The sequence below is a fragment of the Oncorhynchus keta genome, chromosome 9 (genome assembly GCF_023373465.1).
Source record: "Oncorhynchus keta strain PuntledgeMale-10-30-2019 chromosome 9, Oket_V2, whole genome shotgun sequence".
NCBI classification, from domain to species: domain Eukaryota; kingdom Metazoa; phylum Chordata; class Actinopteri; order Salmoniformes; family Salmonidae; genus Oncorhynchus; species Oncorhynchus keta.
This window is the reverse complement of record NC_068429.1, coordinates 2,788,740-2,816,596: the sequence shown is the minus strand read 5'-3', so window position 1 is coordinate 2,816,596 and position 27,857 is coordinate 2,788,740. Positions and strand designations below refer to the sequence as shown.

Sequence of the window (27,857 nt, the reverse complement as noted above, 5' to 3'; positions counted from 1 at the left end):
TGTATCGCCGCCTGGTACGGCAACTGCACCGCCCGCAACCGCAGGTTTCTCCTGTGGGTGGTGCGGTCTGACCAACACATCACTGGGGGCAAACTTCCTGCCCTCCAGGACACCTACAGCCCCCAAAGTCACAGGAAGACCAAAAAGATCAAGGACACCAACCACCCGAGCCACTGCCCTGTTCACCCCGCTATCATCCAGAAGGCGAGGTCAGTACAGGTGCATCAAAGCTGGGACCGAGAGACTGAAAAACAGCTTCTATCTCAAGGCCATCAGACTGTTAAACAGCCACCACTAGCTGGCTTCCACCCAGTTACGCAGCCCTATTCTTTAGAGGCTGCTGCCCTACATACAGTGCCTTGCGAAAGTATTCGGCCCCCTTGAACTTTGTGACCTTTTGCCACATTTCAGGCTTCAAACATAAAGATATAAAACTGTATTTTTTTGTGAAGAATCTACAACAATCATGAAGTGGAACGACATTTATTGGATATTTGTAACTTTTTTAACAAATGAAAAACTGAAAAATTGGGCGTGCAAAATTATTCACGTCGCTTGGGGTATGTCTCTATCAGTTTTGCACATCGAGAGACTGAAATGTTTTCCCATTCCTCCTTGCAAAACAGCTCGAGCTCAGTGAGGTTAAATTGAGAGCATTTCGCAAGGCACTGTACATAGAATCACTGGCCAATTTAATAATGGAACACTAGTCACTTGAATAATGTTTACATACTGCCTTACTCATCTATGTATATACTGTATTCTATTCTACTATATTTTAGTCTATGCCACTCCAACATTTCTCCTCCAAATATTTATATATTATTTAAGTCCATCCTTTTAAGTTTGTGTATTGTGTGTATTGTTGTGAATTGTTAGATATTTCTGCACTGATGGAGCTAGAAACACAAGCATTTCGCTACAATCTCAATAACATCTGCTAAACATATGACCAATTGCAATTTGATTTGAGGTAGTCAACAAAGTTAACTGGGAGTCAACAGAGAGTCAGAGAATTGCTTGGTACATGTAATACAATATAATCTAATGAGAGTCTCACCTGGCCTGGAAGACCCTTCCGAAGGCCCCCTCTCCGATGTCCCTGACATACTCAATGTTGTTCCTGGGATACTCTAGAGCCAGCAGCTTCGAGTTAAGCAGTAGGGGCAGGCGCTGGTACATGGGGTTGGGGTGGAGGCGATCCAGCAGCAGACTCTCAGAGGGTAAGGCAGTCAGGGTGGGGGTCTCCATGGCTCTGAGAGAGATGGAGAGAGAGAGATAGGTTCTTATACTGCCTGCTTCCTAAATTACACTTTATTCTCTTTATAGTGCAATAATTTAGACCAGGGCTACCCACAGGGCTATCCACAGGGATACCCACAGGGATACCCACAGGGATACCCACAGGGATACCCACAGGGCTCTGGTCAACAATAATGCACCATATAGGGAACAGGGTACCGTTTGGGATGCACCCAGTGTCAACTCTGACCAATGGTCTCCTATGTTTGACAACACCATATACAGTCAGGTCCAGATTTATTGGCACCCTTGATAAAGATGGGGGGGGCTGTCTAAATTAAACATACAAAATACTGAGCGATATTGCATGCTCAAAACATGGGGAAATTATGATTTTGTTTATCAAGTAATAAAATAAAATATAAAAAAATTATTGTTACCCCTGTTTTCAATACACCCTCTCCTGCTCTTGTGGATTGCCCTCTTCAATTCAAACCACATGTTTTCAATGGGGTCCAGAGACTAAGATGGCAAATTTACTAAGCACCAGGACATTTTAGCCCAAAAACCTGGTTGCTTCTGCCAGGAGGCTGAAACTTGGCAGCAAGTGGATTCTGTATGGAACAATGGTCTAAGATCCCTCCCACTGTATTCTCTAATTAGATTCTGTATGGAGGAATGGTCTAAGATCCCACCCACTGTGTTCTCCAATCAGATTCTGTATGGAGGAATAGTCTAAGACCCCTCCCACTGTGTTCTCTAATCTCATAAAACATTTTAGAAAAATCCCCCTTATGCTCAGTCCCTGCCCCCTGAACCTCGGACAGCAGAGTCCTTGCCCCCTGAACCTTGGACAGCAGAGTCCCTGCCCCCTGAACCTCGGACAGCAGTCCCTGCCCCCTGAAGCTAGGACAGCAGAGTCCCTGCCCCCTGAAGCTAGGACAGCAGTCCCTGCCCCCTGAAGCTAGGACAGCAGAGTCCCTGCCCCCTGAAGCTAGGACAGCAGAGTCCCTGCCCCCTGAACCTCGGACAGCAGAGTCCCTGCCCCCTGAAGCTAGGACAGCAGAGTCCCTGCCCCCTGAAGCTAGGACAGCAGAGTCCCTGCCCCCTGAAGCTGGGACAGCAGAGTCCCTGCCCCCTGAACCTCGGACAGCAGTCCCTGCCCCCTGAAGCTAGGACAGCAGAGTCCCTGCCCCCTGAACCTCGGACAGCAGTCCCTGCCCCCTGAAGCTAGGACAGCAGAGTCCCTGCCCCCTGAAGCTAGGACAGCAGAGTCCCTGCCCCCTGAACCTCGGACAGCAGAGTCCCTGCCCCCTGAAGCTAGGACAGCAGAGTCCCTGCCCCCTGAAGCTAGGACAGCAGAGTCCCTGCCCCCTGAAGCTAGGACAGCAGAGTCCCTGCCCCCTGAACCTCGGACAGCAGAGTCCCTGCCCCCTGAAGCTAGGACAGCAGAGTCCCTGCCCCCTGAACCTCGGACAGCAGTCCCTGCCCCCTGAAGCTAGGACAGCAGAGTCCCTGCCCCCTGAACCTCGGACAGCAGAGTCCCTGCCCCCTGAACCTCGGACAGCAGAGTCCCTGCCCCCTGAAGCTCGGACAGCAGAGTCCCTGCCCCCTGAAGCTAGGACAGCAGAGTCCCTGCCCCCTGAACCTCGGACAGCAGTCCCTTCCCCCTGAAGCCAGGACAGCAGAGTCCCTGCCCCCTGAACCTCGGACAGCAGAGTCCCTGCCCCTGAACCTCGGACAGCAGAGTCCCTGCCCCTGAACCTCGGACAGCAGAGTCCCTGCCCCCTGAAGCTAGGACAGCAGAGTCCCTGCCCCTGAAGCTAGGACAGCAGAGTCCCTGCCCCTGAAGCTAGGACAGCAGAGTCCCTGCCCCTGAACCTCGGACAGCAGTCCCTGCCCCTGAAGCTAGGACAGCAGAGTCCCTGCCCCCTGAACCTCGGACAGCAGAGTCCCTGCCCCTGAACCTCGGACAGCAGAGTCCCTGCCCCCTGAACCTCGGACAGCAGAGTCCCTGCCCCCTGAACCTCAGACAGCAGAGTCCCTGCCCCCTGAAGCTCGGACAGCAGAGTCCCTGCCCCCTGAAGCTCGGACAGCAGAGTCCCTGCCCCTGAAGCTAGGACAGCAGAGTCCCTGCCCCTGAAGCAGGACAGCAGAGTCCCTGCCCCCTGAAGCTAGGACAGCAGAGTCCCTGCCCCTGAAGCTAGGACAGCAGAGTCCCTGCCCCCTGAAGCTAGGACAGCAGAGTCCCTGCCCCTGAACCTCGGACAGCAGAGTCCCTGCCCCCTGAAGCTAGGACAGCAGAGTCCCTGCCCCCTGAACCTCGGACAGCAGTCCCTGCCCCCTGAAGCTAGGACAGCAGAGTCCCTGCCCCTGAACCTCGGACAGCAGAGTCCCTGCCCCCTGAACCTCGGACAGCAGAGTCCCTGCCCCCTGAAGCTCGGACAGCAGAGTCCCTGCCCCTGAAGCTAGGACAGCAGAGTCCCTGCCCCCTGAACCTCGGACAGCAGTCCCTTCCCCTGAAGCCAGGACAGCAGAGTCCCTACACCCCTGAACCTCGGACAGCAGAGTCCCTACCCCTGAACCTCGGACAGCAGAGTCCCTGCCCCTGAACCTCGGACAGCAGAGTCCCTGCCCCTGAAGCTAAGGACAGCAGAGTCCCTGCCCCCTGAAGCTAGGACAGCAGAGTCCCTGCCCCCTGAAGCTAGGACAGCAGAGTCCCTGCCCCCTGAACCTCGGACAGCAGTCCCTGCCCCCTGAAGCTAGGACAGCAGAGTCCCTGCCCCCTGAACCTCGGACAGCAGAGTCCCTGCCCCCTGAACCTCGGACAGCAGAGTCCCTGCCCCCTGAACCTCGGACAGCAGAGTCCCTGCCCCCTGAACCTCAGACAGCAGAGTCCCTGCCCCCTGAAGCTCGGACAGCAGAGTCCCTGCCCCCTGAAGCTCGGACAGCAGAGTCCCTGCCCCCTGAAGCTAGGACAGCAGAGTCCCTGCCCCCTGAAGCTAGGACAGCAGAGTCCCTGCCCCCTGAAGCTAGGACAGCAGAGTCCCTGCCCGTCTTCCATAAACATCTGAAACTGTACCTCTTCAAACAGTATATTAAATAATCCTCCTCCTCACCTCGACTCCCCCCTTTCTAGCTCGGACTCTACTGATAGCTATGTTATTGAGGGAAAATGTTCTTACTATGCCTGCAATATGTGGTTGTTACACCTAGCTATCTGAAGATGAATGCAATAACTTTTTTAAAATGTTTATTAATTTGATTGAACCCTTATTTTACCAGGTAAGTTGACTGAGAACACATTCTCATTTACAGCAACGACCTGGAGAATAGTTACAGGGGCGAGGTAGGGGGATGAATGAGCCAATTGTTAGCTTGGGGGAGGGTTCTGGAGGCTTGGAAACGGTGGTGCTAATCATTTTGTCCCCTGTCTTTTAGAATTTCTTTATTTTATAATTTATTAAACTAAATATCTTTCTCTGGGCAATTTTTGGACACCTGCCTACACACAATCAAAGTGGAATTATGTTTATAGAAATGTTTACAAATTAATCAAAACATACAAGTCAAAAATGCCTTGAATCAATACGTATTCAACCCCGTTGTTACGGCAAGTCTAATTAAGTTCAGAAGTAAAAATGTGCTTAACAAGTCATAATATAAATAAAAATAAACAAAACAAAGGTATGCTTGAATAACGCTGAGGGTCAACGCTGTAACATCCAATGCCTGTTTGTCTGAGGTTGATGCCGTGCAGGTGCTTGTATGCATATACACACGCTCACATTCAAACGCACACATGTGCACACAGGCGGACACACACACATACATACACACATTTATATAATGCCACACATGCACTCAAACGTATACAGTTGTCCTGGATGTCTGTTGTGGTTGTTATTGTCCTGGATGTCTTTGTGATAGTTATTGTCCTGGTTGTCTTTGTGATAGTTATTGTCCTGGTTGTCTTTGTGATAGTTATTGTCCTGGATGTCTGTTGTGGTTGTTATTGTCCTGGTTGTCTGTTGTGATTGTTATTGTCCTGGTTGTCTGTTGTGATAGTTATTGTCCTGGTTGTCTTTGTGATAGTTATTGTCCTGGATGTCTGTTGTGGTTGTTATTGTCCTGGTTGTCTTTGTGATAGTTATTGTCCTGGATGTCTTTGTGATAGTTATTGTCCTGGATGTCTTTGTGATAGTTATTGTCCTGGATGTCTTTGTGATAGTTATTGTCCTGGATGTCTGTTGTGGTTGTTGTTGTCCTGGATGTCTGTAGTGATAGTTATTGTCCTGGATGTCTTTGTGATAGTTATTGTCCTGGATGTCTGTTGTGATAGTTATTGTCCTGGATGTCTTTGAGATTGTTATTGTCCTGGTTGTCTGTTGTGATAGTTATTGTCCTGGATGTCTGTTGTGATAGTTATTGTCCTGGATGTCTTTGTGATAGTTATTGTCCTGGATGTCTTTGTGATAGTTAATGTCCTGGATGTCTTTGTGATAGTTATTGTCCTGGTTGTCTGTTGTGATTGTTATTGTCCTGGTTGTCTGTTGTGATTGTTATTGTCCTGGTTGTCTGTTGTGATTGTTATTGTCCTGGTTGTCTGTTGTGATAGTTATTGTCCTGGATGTCTTTGTGATAGTTATTGTCCTGGATGTCTGTTGTGGTTGTTATTGTCCTGGATGTCTTTGTGATAGTTATTGTCCTGGATGTCTGTTGTGGTTGTTGTTGTCCTGGATGTCTGTAGTGATAGTTATTGTCCTGGATGTCTTTGTGATAGTTATTGTCCTGGATGTCTGTTGTGGTTGTTGTCCTGGATGTCTGTTGTGATAGTTATTGTCCTGGATGTCTGTAGTGATAGTTATTGTCCTGGATGTCTTTGTGATAGTTATTGTCCTGGATGTCTGTAGTGATAGTTATTGTCCTGGATGTCTTTGTGATAGTTATTGTCCTGGATGTTTTTGTGATAGTTATTGTCCTGGATGTCTGTTGTGGTTGTTGTTGTCCTGGATGTCTGTTGTGGTTGTTATTGTCCTGGATGTCTGCTGTGGTTGTTATTGTCCTGGATGTGAATTTCAAACACAGATCAAACCACAAAGACCTGGGAGGTTTTCCAATGCCAAAGAAGGGAACATATTGGGAGATGGGTAAAAAATACAAACGTAGACATTGAATATCCCTTTGAGCATGGTGAATATATTAATTACACTTTGGATGGTGAATCAATACACCCAGTCACTACAAAGATAGTCCGTATAAAACTATATAACTAGGAAACCGCTTAGGAATTTCACCATAAAGCCAATAGTGACTTCAAAAGTTTAGTAGCTTTGATAGAAAAATGAAAATGGATCAACAACATTGTAGTTACTCCACTTTACTGACAGAGTGAAAAGAAGGAAGCCTGTGCAGAATACAAATATTCCAAAACATCCTGTTTGCAATAAGGCAATAAAGTAATACTGCAAAAAATGTGGCAAAGCAATTCGCTTTTGTTTGGGGCAAATTCAATTCAACACATTACTGAGTATCTTCAAGCATGGTGGTGGCTGCATCATGTTATGGGTATTATTGTAATCTGGGAGTTTTTTAGGATAAAAAAGAAACAGAATGGAGCTAAGCACAGGCAAAATCCCAGAGGAAAACCTGGTTCAGTCTGCTTTCCACCAGACACTGGTAGATGAATTCACCTTTCAGCAGGACAATAACCTGGTTCAGTCTGCTTTCCACCAGACACTGGTAGATGAGTTCACCTTTCAGCAGGACAATAACCTAAAACACATAGCCACATCAACAGTGGAGTTGCTTACCAAGAAGACAGTGAATGTTCCTGACTTAAATCTACTTGAGAAAATGGTAGTCTAGTAATGATCAACAACCGATTTTACAGAGCTTAAATATTTTTTTAAAGAATAATGGCCAAATGTTGCGCAATCCAGATGTGGAAAGCTCTTAGAGACTTACCCAGAGGGACTCAAAGCTGTAATCAATGCCAAAGGTGCTTCTACAATGTATTGACTCAGGGGTGTGAATACTTATGGAAATACTTTTTCAGTCTTTCATTTTCAATACATTTAAAAAATGTCCAAAAACATGTTTTCACTTTGTCCTTATGAGGTATTTTGTGCAGACGGGTGAGAAAATAAATCAATGTAATCAATTAAATGAAATCAAGTCAGAATTCGGGCTGTAACAACAAAATGTGGAATAAGTCAAGGGGAATGAAGACGTTCTAAAGGCACTGTGTAACTAACCACGTTACTAACTATATAACTAACCACGTTACTAACTATGTAACTAACCATGTTACTAACTATATAACTAACCACGTTACTAACTATATAACTAACCATGTTACTAACTATGCAACTAACCATGTTAATAACTATATAACTAAACACGTTACTAACTATGTAACTAACCACGTTACTAAACATGTTGCTAACTGTATTTCTAAACGGGTTACTAACCATGTTACTAGCCGTGTTACTAATTGTATTACTAAGCGTGTTACTAGCCGCGTTACTAGCCGTGTTACTAAGCGTGTTACTAACTGTTACTAGCCATGTTACTAAGCGTGTTACTAAGCGTGTTACTAGCCATGTTACTAAGTGTATTACTAAGCGCGTTACTAGCGCGTTACGTGTTACTAGCCGTGTTACTAACTGTTACTAGCCGTGTTACTAACTGTTACTAGCCATGTTACTAAGCGTGTTACTAAGCTTGTTACTAAGTGTATTACTAAGCGTATTACTAACTGTGTTACTTAGCGTGTTACTAAGTGTATTACTAAAGCTTGTTACTAAGTGTATTACTAAGCGTATTACTAACTGTGTTACGTGTTTAGCGTGTTACTAAATGTGTATTACTAACTGTGTTACTAAGCGTATTACTAACTGTGTTACTAAGTGTATTACACGCTAAGTAACACAGTTAGTAATACACTTAGTAACACGCTAAGTAACACAGTTAGTAATACACTTAGTAACACAGTTAGTAACACGCTTAGTAACACAGTTAGTAATACGCTAAGTAACACAGTTAGTAACACGCTAAGTAACACAGTTAGTAATACACTTAGTAACACAGTTAGTAACACAGTTAGTAACACAGTTAGTAACACAGTTAGTAACACGCTAAGTAACACAGCTAGTAATACACTTAGTAACACGCTTAGTAACACGCTTAGTAACACAGTTAGTAATACACTTAGTAACATGCTAACTGTGTTACTAAGCGTGTTACTAAGCGTGTTACTAAGCGTGTTACTTAGCGTATTACTAACTGTGTTACTAAGCGTATTACTAGCTGTGTTACTTAGCGTATTACTAACTGTGTTACTTAGCGTATTACTAACTGTGTTACTAAGCGTGTTACCAACTGTTGAAGAAATGTCTGCAGAATGCCTTCTGCTATATTGGCTGACATAACCCAGCGTACGTCTTGTGGTTCTTCCATGTCTTCCTCCTCCTCTTGCACATGATGATGATGAGGAACGCTATGGCTGCGAAGGCTGCTAGTAGACAGATGATGATGATCATAGAGTAGGCCGGAGAGACGGAGGGAGGGAGGAGGGGAGGATTCTGGCGAGGGAACGATGACTCCGTCTTCACTACCACTGGGGGGACAAAGAGTCAACAGATTTCACTACTACTGGGGGGACAGAGAGTCAACAGTCATCAATACCACTGGGGGGACAGAGAGTCAACAGTCATCACTACCACTGGGGGGACAGAGAGTCAACAGTCATCACTACCACTGGGGGGACAGAGAGTCAACAGTCATCACTACCACTGGGGGACAGAGAGTCAACAGTCATCACTACCACTGGGGGACAGAGAGTCAACAGACTTCACTACTACTGGGGGGACAGAGAGTGAACAGTCATCAATACCACTGGGGGGACAGAGAGTCAACAGTCATCACTACCACTGGGGGGACAGAGAGTCAACAGTCATCACTACCACTGGGGGGACAGAGAGTCAACAGTCTTCAATCCCACTGGGGGGACAGAGAGTCAACAGTCTTCACTACCACTGGGGGGACAGAGAGTCAACAGTCTTCACTACCACTGGGGGACAGAGAGTCAACAGTCTTCACTACCACTGGGGGGACAGAGAGTCAACAGTCTTCACTACCACTGGGGGGACAGAGTCAACAGTCTTCACTACCACTGGGGGGACAGAGAGTCAACAGTCTTCAATCCCACTGAGGGGACAGAGAGTCAACAGTCTTCAATCCCACTGAGGGGACAGAGAGTCAACAGTCATCACTACCACTGGGGGGACAGAGAGTCAACAGTCTTCAATCCCACTGAGGGGACAGAGATTCAACAGTCTTCAATCCCACTGAGGGGACAGAGAGTCAACAGTCTTCACTACCACTGGGGGGACAGAGAGTCAACAGTCATCACTACCACTGGGGGGACAGAGAGTCAACAGTCTTCACTACCACTGAGGGGACAGAGAGTCAAGGCTGTCATCACTACCACTGAGGGGACAGAGAGTCAACAGTCTTCACTACCACTGGGGGGACAGATAGTCAAGGCTGTCATCTCAAGGTGGATCTTACCTCAATTAGTAGCTCAATAATTGCCCTTTTTCTCAAGACCTGAACAGGAAAACCACCTTGGCCCTAGCCATGCACTGTAGGTAGGGCCCATATTCTTCCTGATCAGGTCTCCAAGTCTTTTGGAAGTCATATTTGGGAAAGCTGCAGTATCCCTACACTCTTAGAAAAAATGGTTCCAAAAATTGTTCTTCAGCTGTCCCCATAGGAGAACCCTTTTTTAATCAGAGGCAGAACCATTTTTGTTTCCAGGTATAACTATTTTGGGTTCCATGTAGAACCGTCATGGAACCCAATAGGGTTCTACCTGGAACCAAAAGGGTAGATAGCACCTTTGTTTTCTTAAGGATGTACCTTCTCCACATTTGGGAATGTTGCAGTATTCCCAGCGGATGTTGGGGTTGGTTGTATAACACCAGGGCTTCTCATTTTCTCCTCCTGGGTTCCGGCACGAGCTCTGTGCGTTCCTCAGCTCTGATAATACATCCACACTGAGACGGTGCAGGTGGGGACCCTGAGACAGAGAGAGACAACTGAAAAAGTGTGTGCGAGCAAGGAGGCCTACAAACCTGACTCAGTCACACTCGTTCTGTCGGTAGGAATGGGCCAAAATTCACCCAACTTATTGTGGGAAGCTTGTGGAAGGCTACCTGAAACGTTTGACCCGAGTTAAACAATTTAAAGGCAATGCTACCAAGTACTAATTGAGTTTATGTAAACTTCTGACCCACTGGGAATGTGATGAAAGAAATAAAAGCAGAAATAAATCACTCTACTATTATTCTGACATTTCACATTCTTAAAATAAAGTGGTGATCCTAACTGACCTACGACATGGAATTTATACTAGGATTAAATATCAGGAATTGTGAAAAACTGAGTTTAAATGTATTTGGCTAAGGTGTACGTAAACTTCTGACTTCAACTGTATACATCAACACATTGATGAACAGTCTGCAGCATCCGACTAGAATCTGAAATCAAATGTCTACTGTTTGCTGATGATCTGGTGCTTCTGTCACCAACCAAGGAGGGCCTAGAGCAGCACCTAGATATTCTGCACAGATTCTGTCTGACCTGGGCCCTGACAGTAAATCTCAGTAAGACCAAAATAATGGTGTTCCAAAAAAAGTCCAGTCGCCAGGACCACAAATGCAAATTCCATCTAGACACCGTTGCCCTAGAGCACACAAACTATACAGACCTCGGCCTAAACATCAGCGCCACAGGTAATTTCTATAAGGCTAAACATCAGAAACGCCACAGGTAATTTCTATAAGGCTGTGAACGATGTTTTGTCATGTTGTTGCTGCCATGTTGTGCTGCTACCATGTTGTGCTGCTGCCATGTTGTGCTGCTACCATGTTGTTCTGCTGCCATGTTGTTCTGATGCCATGTTGTGCTGCTGCCATGTTGGTGTCATGTGTTGCTGCCATGTTGTGGTGTCATGTTGCTGCTGCCATGTTGTGCTGCTACCATGTTGTGCTCATGTCATGTTGCTGCCATGTTGTGGTGTCATGTGTTGCTGCCAGGTTGTGGTGTCATGTGTTGCTGCCATGTTGTGGTGTCATGTTGTGCTTGCTGCCATGTTGTGGTGTCATGTTGTTGCTGCCAGGTTGTGGTGTCATGTTGTTGCTGCCATGTTGTGGTGTCTGCTACCATGTTGTTCTGCCATGTTGTTGCTGCCATGTTGTTGTGGTGTCATGTTGTGCTGTGTTGCTGCCATGTTGTGGTGTCATGTGTTGCTGCCATGTTGTGGTGTCATGTGTTGCTGCCATGTTGTGGTGTCATGTGGTGCTCACCAGTGTGCTGCCATGTTGGTGTTCTGCCATGTGTGTGGTGTCATACCAGGTTGTACTGTTGCTGCTACCATGTTGTGGTGTCATGTTGTTGCTGCCATGTTGTGGTGTCATGTGTTGCTGCCATGTTGTGGTGTCATGTTGTTGCAGGTTGCCATGTACCATGTTGCTGCCATGTTGTGGTGTCATGTGTTGCTGCCATGTTGTGGTGTACCATGTGTTGCTGCCATGTTGTGCTGCTGCCATGTTGTGGTGTTTTTGTTGTCTTTTTATGTAGTGTTGTCTTTCTTGTCATCATGTGTGTTTTGCCAGGCAAGTCATTTATAAACAAACTCTTATTCACAATGGCGGTCTACCAGAAGGCAAAAGGCCTCCTGTGGGGACGGGGACTGGGATTAAAATATATATATATAAGACTGCCATTGTGAATAAGAGTTTGTTTTTAATGTTGTGATTAGGGGGCTGTATTTTCATTTTTGGAAAAAAAATGTTCCCCGTAGCAAACGGGATATTTTGTCAGGACAAAATGCTACAATATGCATGTAATTGACAGCTTAGGATAGAACACACTCTAAAGCATAGTCAAAACAGGGCCGGACTGTTCGAATGTTCATTGAAAAAATTTTTAAAACGCATATTCTAGTGAACCTAATTGAACCTACTGAAAACCTAACAAATATATTCCAATATGATCAGATAAATAAAGCAATATTTTCTTATGGCTCTGTCAGTAATCTTTAATTTTCAACAGACACAAAGACAAATTTCCTTTATATAAAAATCCCCATAACATGAACATTAAATGAAAGAAACCGGTATTCAAGGCACCATCAGTAGCCTACTATTTTAGCAAAAGTGGGCTAAATTTACTTCAAAGAAAAAAACAATAATAGCAATTTTCTATCATCCACTCAACATGTAACATGCAGTGAAAACAAATATTAAACTTTGAGTAAAACTCTAAATATGTGATTGCACAGTAATGTTCACTTGTTTGAGGTTGAGGGTGATACTTGGTGGTGTCCCATCTTTTCCACAAGTTCATCAATCTGAGCTGAGGAAATCAGAATTGAGTGGAGGTGTTCAGCAGTAAGTCGACTTCTGTTGATGTTTTGTTCAAGTTCACAAACAGTTGTTCACACAGGTATGTGCTGCCAAACATAGACAACGTTTGAGCAGCCTGGATGCGCAGCTGGGGCATTGTGTCGGGAGGAAACGGGCGAACCCGCAGCACCCACTGCCGCTATTTTGCCCTCAGTGCATCATTGCATTGGAGGTCAATCAACTCCATTTGGAGGTTTGGTGGTGAGCTTTCCACGTCAACAGCAAATGGGTTATTGCAGTTCCAACCTGCTTTTTGTGCTTTCAGCAAAAAAAGTCAGCGGCAAGCATACCTATTTTATCAGCCAACTGTGCGCTCGGGAACGCACTTAGAAACTTCTCTTTCATGGTCTGGCAGCTGGGAAAGTGGCTCAAATTTTCTTTCCGCATCTGCGTCTCCCACAGAGTCAGTTTGGTTTTAAATGCCTTCACTGTACTGTACATATATGACACGATCCCGACCCTGCAGCTGGGTTCATTGCATTCAGATGACTCGTAATGTCACACAGAAAAGCCATTTCACACAGAAACATTTCGTCTCGGAGTTGTGTTGTGTCTTTCCTTTGCTGTCCAGAACAGACAAATCTCCTCACGAAGCTCGAAACATCTTTGAAGCACCTTTCCCTGGCTTAGCCATCGCACCTCTGTGTGATAAGGCAAATCACCATGCTCCGTTTCTAACTCCGTCAGAAATGCCTTGAACTGGCGGTGATTCAAACCTTTGGCTCTGATAAAAAAGTTAACTGTGCGCGTGATGATGCTCATTACATGCTCCATTTTCAAGGCTTTACCGCACAACGCTTCCTGGTGTATGATACAATGATAAGCTGTCAGCTCACCTGTCGCGTTTTCCTCTTGCATCTTTTCCCGTATCTTCGCCACCAGTCCGCTCCTGTGTCCACACATCGCAGGTGCTCCGTCGGTTGTCAAACCCAAGTTTTTTTCCCAAGGCAGCTCCATCTCATTTACACATCTTGACACCTCTTCATACAAATCAAGTTGTGCCATGCATAGGACGTAAAGCCAAAAACTCCTCTGTCACGCTTAGGCTGGAGTCCACTCCGCGGATGAAAATTGACAACTGGGCAATGTCAGAAATGTCGGTGCTCTCATCCACAGCCAAGGAATATGCAATGAAATCTTTTCCCTTTTTCACAAGCTGCTCTTTTAGATTGATGGACAACTGGTCTACTCTCTCGGCAATGGTGTTTCTGCTCAGACTCACATTTAAAAAGAGTTGCCTTTTTTCTGGGCAAACTTCGTCACAAACTTTAATCATGCAGTTTTTGATGAAATCCCCCTCCGTAAATGGCCGGGCTGATTTAGCGATCTCTTCTGCCAAAATAAAACTGGCCTTGACAGCAGCCTGGCCTTGTGATTTGGCTTTTTTTGAACAGAGCCTGTCGAGATTTGAGGCCTCGTTTTAATTCCTCTGCCTTTTGTAGCCTTTGTTCCATGTCCATATTCTTGTTTTTGTCCGCGTGTTTCGTTTCATAATGTCGTCTCAGATTATACTCTTTCAGTACCGCCACACTTTCTCCACACAGAAGACACACAGGTTTTCCAGCTACCTCCGTGAACAAATACTCCGACTCCCACCTTGTTTGAAACCCCGGTTCTCAGTGTCCACCTTCCGTTTTGCCATTTTTGATGGGTATCTGAAAGTTAATTTTACTGTGATGCTGACAACTGCTGTGCCAATAAATATTGAAATGAAGCAGCCTACTGCTCGGTGCGTCACCGTTGCATTGTGGGAAATGTAGTATTGGTGCGTGTAAAAGAGTTCTAATAATAAATCAAGATCATCCCAGGGGCCGTAAAAAACCTTCTCGCGGGCCGGATGTGGCCCGCGGGCCTTGACTCTGACATATGTGCTCTAAAGTTTCCAAAACTGTAAAAAATATTGCCTGTGAGTATAACAGAACTGATGTTGCAGGTGACAGCCTGAGAAAAATTTGATCAGAGAGAGACGCCTTCATGGCACGCTGATGACGCAGCCGGTCTTCATTTGATCGACTGTATCTTTGTCAAATAAGCACCAATTGGGGTCAAACAAATCTAGCTAGATAGCCAATGAGCTGGGCTTTACGGGAGTATCCGGTACTGTAGCTGCTAACCTTGTGCGACAGCATGCCTTTTCCTTTTGGACAAAAATGATAAGAATATTCAGATTTATGAAGTTATAAAAACTAGTTGTTTTGCAAATGTTGAACTTATAATATGGCTACTAATACTGGAAAAGCTAAATCAAAGTCCAAGTACACAGATTTGGCGATAATCTTGCAGAAAATGTTAACATGAATGCAAATGATTTGCCCAAATGTGCCTGGGTGACTTCACACTAAATGTCATGTAATTCGCTCATACTTCAAGTTATCCGTCTGAAACTTTGCACATGCATTGCTGCCATCTTGTGGACACCATCGGAATTACAACCAGAGTGATGGCTAAAACACGGACCATTCTGTTGCATTACAAAAATAGTGGTAGAAAAATGTCTTCTTTTTTTTTTACTTTGTATTTTCTTCTACCAGAACTATTGTGTTATATCCTCTTACATTCAATTCACATTTCCACGAACTTCAACGTGTTTCCTTTCAAATGGTACCATGAATATGCATATCCTTGCTTCAGGGCCTGGGCTATAGGCAGTTAGATTTGGGTGTAATTTTAGCTGAAAATCTCTAAGATATTGTATTTCATTTATTAACCATTAAAGTGATTTACCTGTTGGCTCCACTTCTGACAGGGGATACCAGAGCCGGTGATGTTGACTGGTCCTTGGTAGAACCTTCCTTTGTCATTGTAACACGTTGCTGTTCAGACAAATCATCATTATTAGACTGCAAGTAAGAAATGTAGTATTGTGTATAACGTTTGAAAAAAAAAGTACATTAACACTTTTTTTTACATACAGTATGTACAGTGGGGCAAAAAAGTATTTAGTCAGCCACCAATTGTGCAAGTTCTCCCACTTGAAAAGATGAGAGAGGCCTGTAATTTTCATCATAGGTACACTTCAACTATGACAGACAAAATTAGAGAAAAAAATCCAGAAAAACACATTGTGGGATTTTGAATGAATTTATTTGCAAATTATGGTGGAAAATAAGTATTTGGTCACCTACAAACAAGCAGGATTTCTGGCTCTCACAGAACTGTCATTTATTTTTTAAGAGGCTCCTCTGTCCTCCACTCGTTACCTGTATTAATGGCACCTGTTTGAACTTGTTATCAGTATAAAAGTCCACAACCTCAAACAGTCACACCCCAAACTCCACTATGGCCAAGACCAAAGAGCTGTCAAAGGACACCAGAAACAAAATTGTGGGGGACCTGAATGACCAGGCTGGGGAAGACTGAATCTGCCAGGTAATGCAGCTTGGTTTGAAGCCAGTAATGTCCAACTGTGAAGTATGCTAGAGCAATTTGGATGATTGAAATGGAAGACATATGGTCAGAGACCACTGTAAAATCTCCCTCGATCTGGGGACAAAGAATGCTGAGTTACATCCAAAGAACACCATACCTGGTGAAGCATGGGGGACTTTGGGGCTGTTTTTCTGCAAAGGGACCAGGAATGATCCATGTAAAGGAAAGAATGAATGGGGCCATGTATTGTGAGCTGGGACCAAGTAACAAAGCCTACCATCAGTAACACACTATGCCGCCAGGGACTCAAATCATGCAGTGCCAGACGTGTCCCCCTGCTTAAGCCAGTACATGTTGCCCAGCAACAGCCCCAGGCCCGTCTGAAGTATGCTAGAGAGAATTTGGATGATTCAGAAGAAGATTGGGAGAATGTCATATGGTCAGATGAAACCAAAATATAACTTTTAGGTAAAAACTCAACTCGATTTTCGTGTTTGGAGGACAAAGAATGCTGAGTTACATTCCAAAGAACACCATACCTACTGTGTATAAGCATAGGGGTCAGATAACATCATGCTTTGGGCTCTTTTTTCTGCAAAGGGACCAGGACGACTGATCCATGTAAAGGATTAATAAGAATGAATGGGGCCATGTATTGTGAGATTTTGAGCTGAAAACCTCCTTCCATCAGCAAGGCCATTGAAGATGAAACGTGGCTGGGTCTTTCAGCATGGCAATGATCCCAAACACACCACCCGGGTACAGTAAGTTAGTGGCTTAAGGTTAGCATTTCAAGGTCCTGGAGTGGCCTAGCTAGTCTCCAGATCTCAACCCCATAGAACATCTTTGGAGAGAGTTGAAAGTCTGTGTTGCCCAGCAACAGCCCCAAAACATCACTGCTCTAGAGGAGATCAGCATGGAGGAATGGGCCAAAATACCAGCAACAGTGTGTGAAAACCTTGTGAAGACTTACAGAAAACGTTTGACCTATGTCATTGCCAACAAAGTGTATATAACAAACTATTGAGATAAACTTTTGTTATTGACCAAATACTTATTTTCCACTGTAATTTGCAAATAAATTCATAAAAAATCCTACAATGTGATTTTCTGGATTTTTTTTCTCATTTTGTCTGTCATAGTTGAAGTGTACCTATGATGGAAATTACAGGCCTCTCCTCATCTATTTAAGTAGGAGAACTTGCACAATTGGCTGACTAAATACTTTTTGCCCCACTGTATTCTATTTACAAAGTATAATTCTTAGAACTCAGATAAAAGACATGAAAAAAACTTACTTGTGACTTGATCTTTCTTTATATCTAAAAGACAGAGTGTTTGAGAAAAATCATAAATATTAGAGTATATAAAAGTATTAGAGTATATACTAGTGTTACAGTAAGTTAGGGATTAATATTAGGGACGGACAGTAATACTAGTATTAGAGAGTAGTAAGTTGGGCTAAGGTTAGAGGTACAGTAGTTATTCGGTATTAGGAAGTTGAGGACAGTTAGCTACAGTAAGTTAGGGCTACAGTACAGTAAGTTAGGGCTAAGGTACAGTAAGTTAGGGCTATGGTACAGTAAGTTAGGGCTAGTTAGGGCTACGGTAGTAAGTTAGGGCTAAGTTAGGGCTACGGTACAGTAAGTTAGGGCTACGGTACAGTAAGTTAGGGCTACGGTACAGTAAGGTACAGTAAGTTAGGGCTAAGGTTAGAGGTACAGTAAGTTAGGGCTACGGTACAGTAAGTTGGGGCTATGGTACAGTAAGTTAGGGCTATGGTACAGTAAGTTAGTGCTACGTTACAGTAAGTTAGGGCTACGGTAAGTTAGGGGTACAGTAAGTTAGGGCTACGGTACAGTAAGTTAGGGCTACGGTACAGTAAGTTAGGGCTACGGTACAGTAAGTTAGGGCTACGGTACAGTTAGTTAGGGCTAGAGTACAGTAAGTTAGGGCTACGGTTAGAGGTACAGTAAGTTAGGGCTACGGTACAGTAAGTTAGGGCTACGGTTAGAGGTACAGTAAGTTAGGGCTACTGTACAGTAAGTTAGGGCTACGGTACAGTAAGGTACAGTAAGTTAGAGCTAAGGTTAGAGGTACAGTAAGTTAGAGGTACAGTAAGTTAGGGCTATGGTACAGTAAGTTAGGGCTACGGTACAGTAAGTTAGGGCTACGGTTAGGTCCATAGGGCTCTGAATAACGTATTGCACTAAATTGATTAGGGTTCCATTTGGAACACCATGTTTCAGTATATCTTACCGACAAAGGGGATGGGTGTGCAGGCTCCTGGTGTTGTGTGTTGTGAGGGCAGAGCCATACAGTCAGGCATGGGGATAGAGAGGCCGGAGGAGCCAGAGGAGTACTGGCCTTTATGGGAGTTCCCTACCATCAGGGGCCACTCCTTACGACAGTAGAGCTCCTTCACTGCCAGACAGTGCTCCCTGGAGTAACACAGTAGAGAAACAGCAACCAATACTGTTGATGCTGTCATTGTTGGCTGTGGCCATAAGATCCCAAACCCAAAACACATATGTGTGTTTTACGTAGGCGCTGGACTGTACCATTTCTTTACTTTACCGTGCTAGAGAAACGTCATCCGATATTCACTGTAATCAAACATTGGAAGACAACACACTGTATCCAACCGTGACAACATGTTACAGACGATCCCAAAGCCAACAGCCATCTGTGTGCAGAATGTGGGCTATGTGCTATACACAAGGATGACTTTCCTAGATCATGAAGCAGTTACATTCGGATGCATTTCAACTGCGTGCTGTCTATGACACACATTTGTGTACACTTCCTGTATGGTTCCCTGCAGATTGGTTTAGGAACAGGTCCCAGGCCAGAAGGATTACCTGCAGATTGGTTTAGGAACAGGTCCCAGGCCAGAAGGATTACCTGCAGATTGGTTTAGGAACAGGTCCCAGGCCAGAAGGATTACCTGCAGATTGGTTTAGGAACAGGTCCCAGGCCAGGATTACCTGCAGATTGGTTTTACCTGCAGATTGGTTTAGGAACAGGTCCCAGGCCAGAAGGATTACCTGCAGATTGGTTTAGGAACAGGTCCCAGGCCAGAAGGATTACCTGCAGATTGGTTTAGGAACAGGTCCCAGGCCAGAAGGATTACCTGCAGATTGGTTTAGGAACAGGTCCCAGGCCAGAAGGATTACCTGCAGATTGGTTTAGGAACAGGTCCCAGGCCAGAAGGATTACCTGCAGATTGGTTTAGGAACAGGTCCCAGGCCAGAAGGATTACCTGCAGATTGGTTTAGGAACAGGTCCCAGGCCAGAAGGATTACCTGCAGATTGGTTTAGGAACAGGTCCCAGGTCAGAAGGATTACCTGCAGATTGGTTTAGGAACAGGTCCCAGGCCAGAAGGATTACCTGCAGATTGGTTTAGGAACAGGTCCCAGGCCAGAAGGATTACCTGCAGATTGGTTTAGGAACAGGTCCCAGGCCAGAAGGATTACCTGCAGATTGGTTTAGGAACAGGTCCCAGGCCAGAAGGATTACCTGCAGATTGGTTTAGGAACAGGTCCCAGGCCAGAAGGATTACCTGCAGATTGGTTTAGGAACAGGTCCCAGGCCAGAAGGATTACCTGCAGATTGGTTTAGGAACAGGTCCCAGGCCAGAAGGATTACCTGCAGATAGGTTTAGGAACAGGTCCCAGGCCAGAAGGATTACCTGCAGATTGGTTTAGGAACAGGTCCCAGGCCAGAAGGGATGCAGTCCTGGAAGGAGAGATGACAGAGCAGGGAGTGGGCGGCAGGGCTACAGAGCATGCCCAGTCTGTCGAGATCAGCCCAGGCGCTCTGAACCATGAACTCCTGTGTGTCCTCGGGGTCGTTGAGGGAGGAGTTAAAGAAGACCAGGGCATCGCTCCTTAACATGTCCCGACACACATTACCACGGTACGCACCACAATAACCCCCACTGCCTTTATACAGCCTGGAACAAAGAGACAACATATTATAAACTGTATCACATCAGACCAGGGTTCAAATACTATTTAGGGTATTCCAACAAAGACATTTGTTACTAATTGTTTTGATATTATTAATTTCAAAAGAAAAGTGGTTAAATATTTGAAATCCTAAAATTCAATCACTCAAATACAGTCATGCATTTAAACCAGGTTTTTGAAAATAGTATTTGAAATGAGTATTATAAAAAATATTTGTATCAGTACAAAGAACACCATATATAACCGGTACCCTATAAAACCTGTACCCTATAAAACCTGTACCCTATAAAACCTGTACCCTATACAACCTGTACCCTATACAACCTGTACCCTATACAACCTGTATCCTATACAACTTGTACCCTATACAACCTGTACCCTATACAACCTGTACCCTATACAACCTGTACCCTATACAACCTGTACCCTATACAACTTGTACCTTATACAACCTGTATCCTATACAACCTGTATCCTATACAACCTGTATCCTATACAACCTGTATCCTATACAACCTGTATTGTATCCTATACAACCTGTATCCTATACAACCTGTATCCAATACAACCTGTATCCTATACAACCTGTATCCTATACAACCTGTATTGTATCCTATACAACCTGTATTGTATCCTATACAACCTGTAGTGTATCCTATACAACCTGTAGTGTATCCTATACAACCTGTATCCTATACAACCTGTATCCTATACAACCTGTACCCTATACAACCTGTACCCTATACAACCTGTATCCTATACAACCTGTACCCTATACAACCTGTACCCTATACAACCTGTATCCTATACAACCTGTATCCTATACAACCTGTAGTGTATCCTATACAACCTGTATTGTACCCTATACAACCTGTATTGTACCCTATACAACCTGTATTGTATCCTATACAACCTGTATCCTATACAACCTGTGTCCTATACAACCTGTATTGTACCCTATACAACCTGTATTGTATCCTATACAACCTGTATCCTATACAACCTGTATCCTATACAACCTGTATCCTATACAACCTGTATCCTATACAACCTGTATCCTATACAACCTGTATCCTATACAACCTGTATCCTATACAACCTGTAGTGTATCCTATACAACCTGTGTCCTATACAACCTGTATCGTATCCTATACAACCTGTATCCTATACAACCTGTACCCTATACAACCTGTGTCCTATACAACCTGTATCCTATACAACCTGTATCGTATCCTATACAACCTGTATTGTATCCTATACAACCTGTATCCTATACAACCTGTATCGTATCCTATACAACCTGTATTGTATCCTATACAACCTGTATCCTATACAACCTGTATCCTATACAACCTGTATTGTATCCTATACAACCTGTATTGTATCCTATACAACCTGTGTCCTATACAACGTGTATCCTATACAACCTGTATCCTATACAACCTGTGTCCTATACAACCTGTATTGTATCCTATACAACCTGTATCCTATACAACATGTGTCCTATACAACCTGTATTGTATCCTATACAACCTGTATCCTATACAACCTGTATCCTATACAACCTGTACCCTATACAACCTGTATCCTATACAACCTGTATCCTATACAACCTGTATCCTATACAACCTGTATCCTATACAACCTGTATCCTATACAACCTGTATTTACACAACAAACACCCTATAGGAGAGGCCAGTCTTACCTCCACTCTACAGGGAAGGGACAGGATCCATTGACCAGCAGCAGAGCAGGAGCCAGGAGAATCAAATAAACACAGGTTATTGATCTGTAAGGAGAGGAGACAGCTACCCATTGTTTTTTACTGAACAGGGAGAACATGCTGCTGTTGTGGCCAGATCTTAGCAGTGAGGAGACCAGGGAGTCCTGTGTGTGTGTGTGTGTGTGTGTGTGTGAAAAGGGGATGGGCAACCCATTGCCAGGTGTGTGTGTGGTTACAGCCTCACATTTTTGACCCCATGCTGAGGGTCTGGTCTGAAGAGCCATAACAAAGTATTTTATTTAAAATCAAACAAATGCATTTTCTGCAACTTTTCTTCAGATTAAACTGGGTTTTCTATGGCTTGGTAACGTTGTCTGGTCTATTACAAGCCTGTAAGTTGCTGATTGAGGTTAGAGTTCGGTTTGGGGTCTATGATGTAAAACAGTGATACAATGGGGAGTGAGAGAGGAGAAAAACCTGAGTTGACTAGGAGACACAGCTGAATATACTCAGAGAGACCACACACACACACACACATATACACACACACACACACACACACACACACACACACACACACACACACACACACACACACACACACACACACACACACACACACACACACACACACACACACACACACACACACACACACACACACACACACACACACACACACACACACACACCACAGACTGAGAGCAGCTAGCAAAACAGCAGAGTTCAATTCAACACACTGGGTAAACAGCACATTGTTCTTAAACACAGGGTAGGTAGATATGTGCTGTTGCTAATGCTACCCCTTAGCACTCTGGTCTAAAGTAGTAGATAGAGAGGCTGACAGGCAATAGGGTGACATTCAAGGGATGTGATGGGGGCCTACCTTGGACAGTGACTCCGGCTGAAGATTTGGCGGACTTGGCCCCAGCGCTGTGTCTGTTGGAGGCTAGACATGTGTAGCGAGCAGGTTTAGTCACCGTGATGTGTAGCACAGACAGAATCACCTCTCCTGCTAACGTCTCCTCCACAGAGCCACCCGGAACCTGATGGAATAACACAAGATAGATACACTTCAGAGGAGTGTGTGTGTGTGTGTGTGTGTGTGTGTGTGTGTGTGTGTGTGTGTGTGTGTGTGTGTGTGTGTGTGTGTGTGTGTGTGTGTGTGTGTGTGTGTGTGTGTGTGTGTGTGTGAGCTGAGTGTGTGTGTGTGTGTGTGTGTGCACATGGAATGTGTTGTGTTGTTGTCAGTGGAGGCAGCTGAGAGGAGGACGGCTCATAATGTCTGGAACGGAGCACATGGAATGGCATCAAATGTTGCTGTTGTTGTCCCACCTATTCCCATGAGCTTGTCCTCACCTATATTATTTTTTATTTTATTATTTTATTTCACCTTTATTTAACCAGGTCGGCCAGTTGAGAACACCTTTATTTAACCAGGTAGGCAGTTGAGAACACCTTTATTTAACCAGGTCGGCCAGTTGAGAACACCTTTATTTAACCCTTTATTTAACCAGGTCAGGTAGGCCAGTTGAGGCTAGTTGAGAACACCTTTATTTAACCAGGTCGGCCAGTTGAGAACACCTTTATTTAACCAGGTAGGCTAGTTGAGAACACCTTTATTTAACCAGGTAGGCTAGTTGAGAACACCTTTATTTAACCAGGTAGGCCAGTTGAGAACACCTTTATTTAACCAGGTAGGCTAGTTGAGAACACCTTTATTTAACCAGGTAGGCCAGTTGAGAACACCTTTATTTAACCAGGTCGGCCAGTTGAGAACACCTTTATTTAACCAGGTCGGCCAGTTGAGAAAAGTTCTCATTTGCAACTGCGACCTGGCCAAGATAAAGCATAGCAGTGCGACACAAACAACAGAGTTGGAATAAACTAACATACAGTCAATAATACAGTAGAAAAAGTCTATATACAGTGTGTGCAAATGTAGTAAGATTAGGGAGGTAAGGCAATAAACAGGCCACAGAGGCAAAATAATTACAATTTATCATTAACACTGGAGTGAATAGATGTGCAGATGATGATGTGCAAGTAGAGATACTGGGGTGCAGAAGAGGAAAACACAAATAACAATATGGGGATGAGGGAGTTGGATGGGCTGTGTACAGATGGGCTATGTACAGGTGCAATGATCGGTAAGCTGCTCTGACAGCTGGTGCTTAGAAGTTAGCGAGGGAGATATAAGACTCCAGCTTCAGTGATTTTTGCAATTTGTTCCAGTCATTGGCAGCTGAGAACTGGAAGAAAAGACGACCAAAGGAGGTGTTGGCTTTGAGGGTGACCAGTGAGATATACCTGCTGGAACGCCTACTACGGGTGGGTGTTGCTATGGTGACCAGTGAGATATACCTGCTGGAGCGCCTACTACGGGTGGGTGTTGCTATGGTGACTAGTGAGCTGAGACAAGTTGGGGCTTTACCTAGCAAAGACTTATAGATGACCTTTTGCCAGTGGGTTTGGCAGCGAGTATGAAGCGAGGGCAAGCCAACGAGAGCATACAGGTCACAGTGGTGGGTAGTATTTGGGGAATTGATGACTAAACGAATGACACTGTGATAGACTGTATCCAATTTGCTGAGTAGAATGTTGGAGGCTATTTTGTAAATGACATTGCCGAAGTCAAGGATCGGTTGGATAGTCAGTTTTACGAGAGTATGTTTGGCAGCATGAGTGAAGGATGCTTTGTTGCGAAATAGGAAGCCAATTGTAGATTTAATTTTGGATTGGAGATGCTTAATGTGAGTCTGGAAGGAGAGTTTGCAGTCTAACCAGACACCTAGGTATTTGTAGATATATGTAGATATATGTAGAAGTCAGAACCGTCCAGAGTAGTGATGCTAGTCGGGCGGGCGGGTGCGGGCAGCAATCAATTGAAGAGCATGGATTTAGTTTTAATAGCCGATAAAAGCAGTTGGAGGCCACGGAAGGAGAGTTGTATGGCATTGAAGCTCGTCTGGAGGTTAGTTAACACGGTGTCCAAAGAGGGGCCAGAAGTATACAGAATGATGTCGTCTGCGTAGAGGTGGATCAGAGACTCACCAGCAGCAAGAGCGACATCATTGATGTATACAGAGAAAATAGTCAGCCTGAGAATTGAATTCTATTTGAGAAGTAGTTAGTGAACAAGGTGCCACAAACCTCCTGTGTTGTGTGAGTGTGATGTTTCCTAGGGTATGGATAAAACAATGTTTCTGCTTTCCAGGGTATGGATAAAACAATGTTTCTGCTTTCCAGGGTATGGATAAAAATGCAGTACCCTCTCTGTGATATCAATCAGTTAAAGTGCTGAGTTCAAATGTCTATATTTGACGCTTCGCACACACAGCTGCTTTTAGACCTCGAGGTTCATCTACAGGAAATTAAAGACTGTTTATAGCAGCCAAAAAAGCCTGGTGTCCCACAGAGTCATCTAAATCACTACACCATGTCCTCCTAGAGTCATTTACAGCTACATCACTCTAACTAAATACTTTCCAGACCTAGCCAAAGACCTAGCCAAAGACCGAGCCAAAGACCTAGCCAAGGACCTAGCCAAAGACCTAGCCAAAGACCAAGCCAAAGACCTAGCCAAAAACCTAGCAAAAGACCTAGCCAAAGACCAAGCCAAAGACCTAGCCAAAGACCTAGCCAAAGACCTAGCCAAAGACCTAGCCAAAGACCAAGCCAAAGACCTAGCCAAAGACCAAAGACCTAGCCAAAGACCTAGCCAAAGACCTAGCCAAAGACCTAGCCAAAGAGCCAAAGACCTAGCCAAAGACCTAGCCAAAGACCTAGCCAAAGACCAAAGACCTAGCCAAAGACCTAGCCAAAGACCAAGCCAAAGACCTAGCCAAAGACCAAGGCAAAGACCTAGCCAAAGACCTAGCCAAAGCCCTAGCCAAAGACCTAGCCAAAGACCAAGCCAAAGACCTAGCCAAAGACCAAGCCAAAGACCTAGCCAAAGACCTAGCCAAAGACCTAGCCAAAGACCAAGCCAAAGACCTAGCCAAAGACCTAGCCAAAGACCTAGCCAAAGACCTAGCCAAAGACCAAGCCAAAGACCTAGCCAAAGACCTAGCCAAAGACCAAGCCAAAGACCTAGCCAAAGACCAAGCCAAAGACCTAGCCAAAGACCAAGCCAAAGACCTAGCCATTGCTCTTATCATTCCCAATTAACATTGTTCTGTCAATATTTTAATGCTGACTGGGGATATCTGACAAATCGACAGTATCTCCGGTGCTCCAAAGAGACATACAATTGGTATGCAGAAGTTAATCTGACTCTGGGGATGTAGATAAAGGACCTCATTGCCAAAATCCCGCAGTATCCCTCGGTGTGGACGGGGCCTTTATGGTGTCAAAGAGAACACTTTAAAATGAACAACGCTTTGGAGTAACAGAGAGGACTGATCATTTATGGGAGTAATGTGCTGTTTGACATTTACACAGAGCTCTACCGAGTAGCCCAGCTTTAAGGTGGCCAAGGCTGTGCCTGATCAGATCTGGGCCCGTATTCCTAAAGCGTCTCAGAGTAGGAGTGCTGATCTAGGATAAGTTTTTCCTTTAGATCCTAAAAAAGTCTGTGGACAGGAGGGACCTGATCCCAGGAGGGACCTGATCCTAGATCAGCACTCTTTCTCTGAGACGCTTTAGGAACACAAACCAGATCTCTTAGACTTTGGGCTGGCTGAGGCTGTGCCTGCTCATATCCCCCAAAACCCCATGCTTTTATGGATCCACAACACACCGGGAAGAGGAAGAAGAGGAAGCATATGAGAAGTGGAAAGAGCAGTATGTCCGGAGAGCAGTAATCACGCTATTCCCGTTCTCCAACATTAGAGAGCAGTACTCATGGTATTCCCGTTCTCCAACTACGGAGAGCAGTACTCACGGTATTCCCGTTCTCCAACCACGGAGAGCAGTACTCACGGTATTCCCGTTCTCCAACCATGTGATGGCGGGGATAGGGTTTCCAGTGGCGTTACACTCCAGAGAGACCTCGCTACCGAAGGTCACTCTCTTATCCTTAGGGACCCTGAGGATCCGGGCTGGGGCTGGAGGAAACATCCAAACATAACAGTTAGAAACATCACGACTTATATGTTGCTATTAAGTATTTCAGAGTCCTCTGTTGTGGGTCCACCAGCCTTACTAGGACTTACCCTGTACTTCTATGGTGACTGGTTTGGAGAAGGCTCTAGGACTTACCCTGTACTTCTATGGTGACTGGTTTGGAGAAGGCTCTAGGACTTACCCTGTACTTCTATGGTGACTGGTTTGGAGAAGGCTCTAGGACTTACCCTGTACTTCTATGGTGACTGGTTTGGAGAAGGCGATCCCGAAGCTGTTCTTGGCCACACACCGGTACTGCCCCGCGTCTTCCTTCTTGATGTTATGGATCTTCAGAGTGCCATAATCCAGAATCGTGATCCGATCACTCACCTGTTGGGAGTATTGATTCTGAAAGTGAGTTGAGTGTCTAAGAATAATGCTGTTATCTTTATTCAGTTGATGGCTTCTGTTTGTGTGGACCACTTGATTCCTGTATCAATTCAATGGGTGAAGTAGTCTAGAACCTCAACGTGGTCTGTCACAATTGTCAATATGTGAAATTCCTGCAGAGTATTCTACAGTCGATGTTTGAGTAGTGTACTCATATAGTATACCGTCCTCACAACAAACCGTCAGTGCTGATTGAAAATAAGAGGTACCGTCATAAGAGCATCATCTTTGATCCAGGAGATGTCTGGTTTGGGGTTTCCTAGTGTCACACAGGGCAACACGGCCTTGGACTCAATCAGTAGCGTCATGTTGGTGGGGTGTCTTTTTATCTGAGGCTCTGGAAGTAGAACATAGTTGCTGATTAAATCAATGTGGTATCATTGCAGACTATCCTTCTCCCTAATACTGTCTGAATGAGAACAATCTGAAGCATTGAAGGCATCTTTAGTTCACTGGCGTAACATCAACAAGCTTGACACTATGTAGAGTTCACACCAGTGTGATCGACAAAGGACAATAAGATTCTCGCCTACCAAAGTGATCAGTTGACATATCTGAGACTCCCTGGTTTAGACTTCAGA

General features: G+C 44.8%; 1 protein-coding gene across 1 annotated transcript in view; it reads right to left on the bottom strand.

Annotated features, from left to right (window-relative positions):
• The window catches only part of musk (muscle, skeletal, receptor tyrosine kinase), a 63,253-nt gene that overhangs the window by 19,716 nt on the left and 15,680 nt on the right, over positions 1–27,857 (bottom strand). The window contains exons 4-15 of the mRNA XM_052524890.1: positions 27,486–27,613; positions 27,075–27,216; positions 26,704–26,828; positions 22,667–22,826; positions 21,763–21,769; positions 19,778–20,041; positions 18,345–18,526; positions 17,384–17,407; positions 15,441–15,529; positions 10,168–10,327; positions 8,686–8,863; positions 1,061–1,255 (exon numbers count right to left, since the gene is read on the bottom strand). Of these exons, the coding sequence (XP_052380850.1) occupies positions 1,061–1,255; positions 8,686–8,863; positions 10,168–10,327; positions 15,441–15,529; positions 17,384–17,407; positions 18,345–18,526; positions 19,778–20,041; positions 21,763–21,769; positions 22,667–22,826; positions 26,704–26,828; positions 27,075–27,216; positions 27,486–27,613 (1,654 nt within the window). The remainder of the gene's footprint in view (positions 1–1,060; positions 1,256–8,685; positions 8,864–10,167; positions 10,328–15,440; positions 15,530–17,383; positions 17,408–18,344; positions 18,527–19,777; positions 20,042–21,762; positions 21,770–22,666; positions 22,827–26,703; positions 26,829–27,074; positions 27,217–27,485; positions 27,614–27,857) is intronic.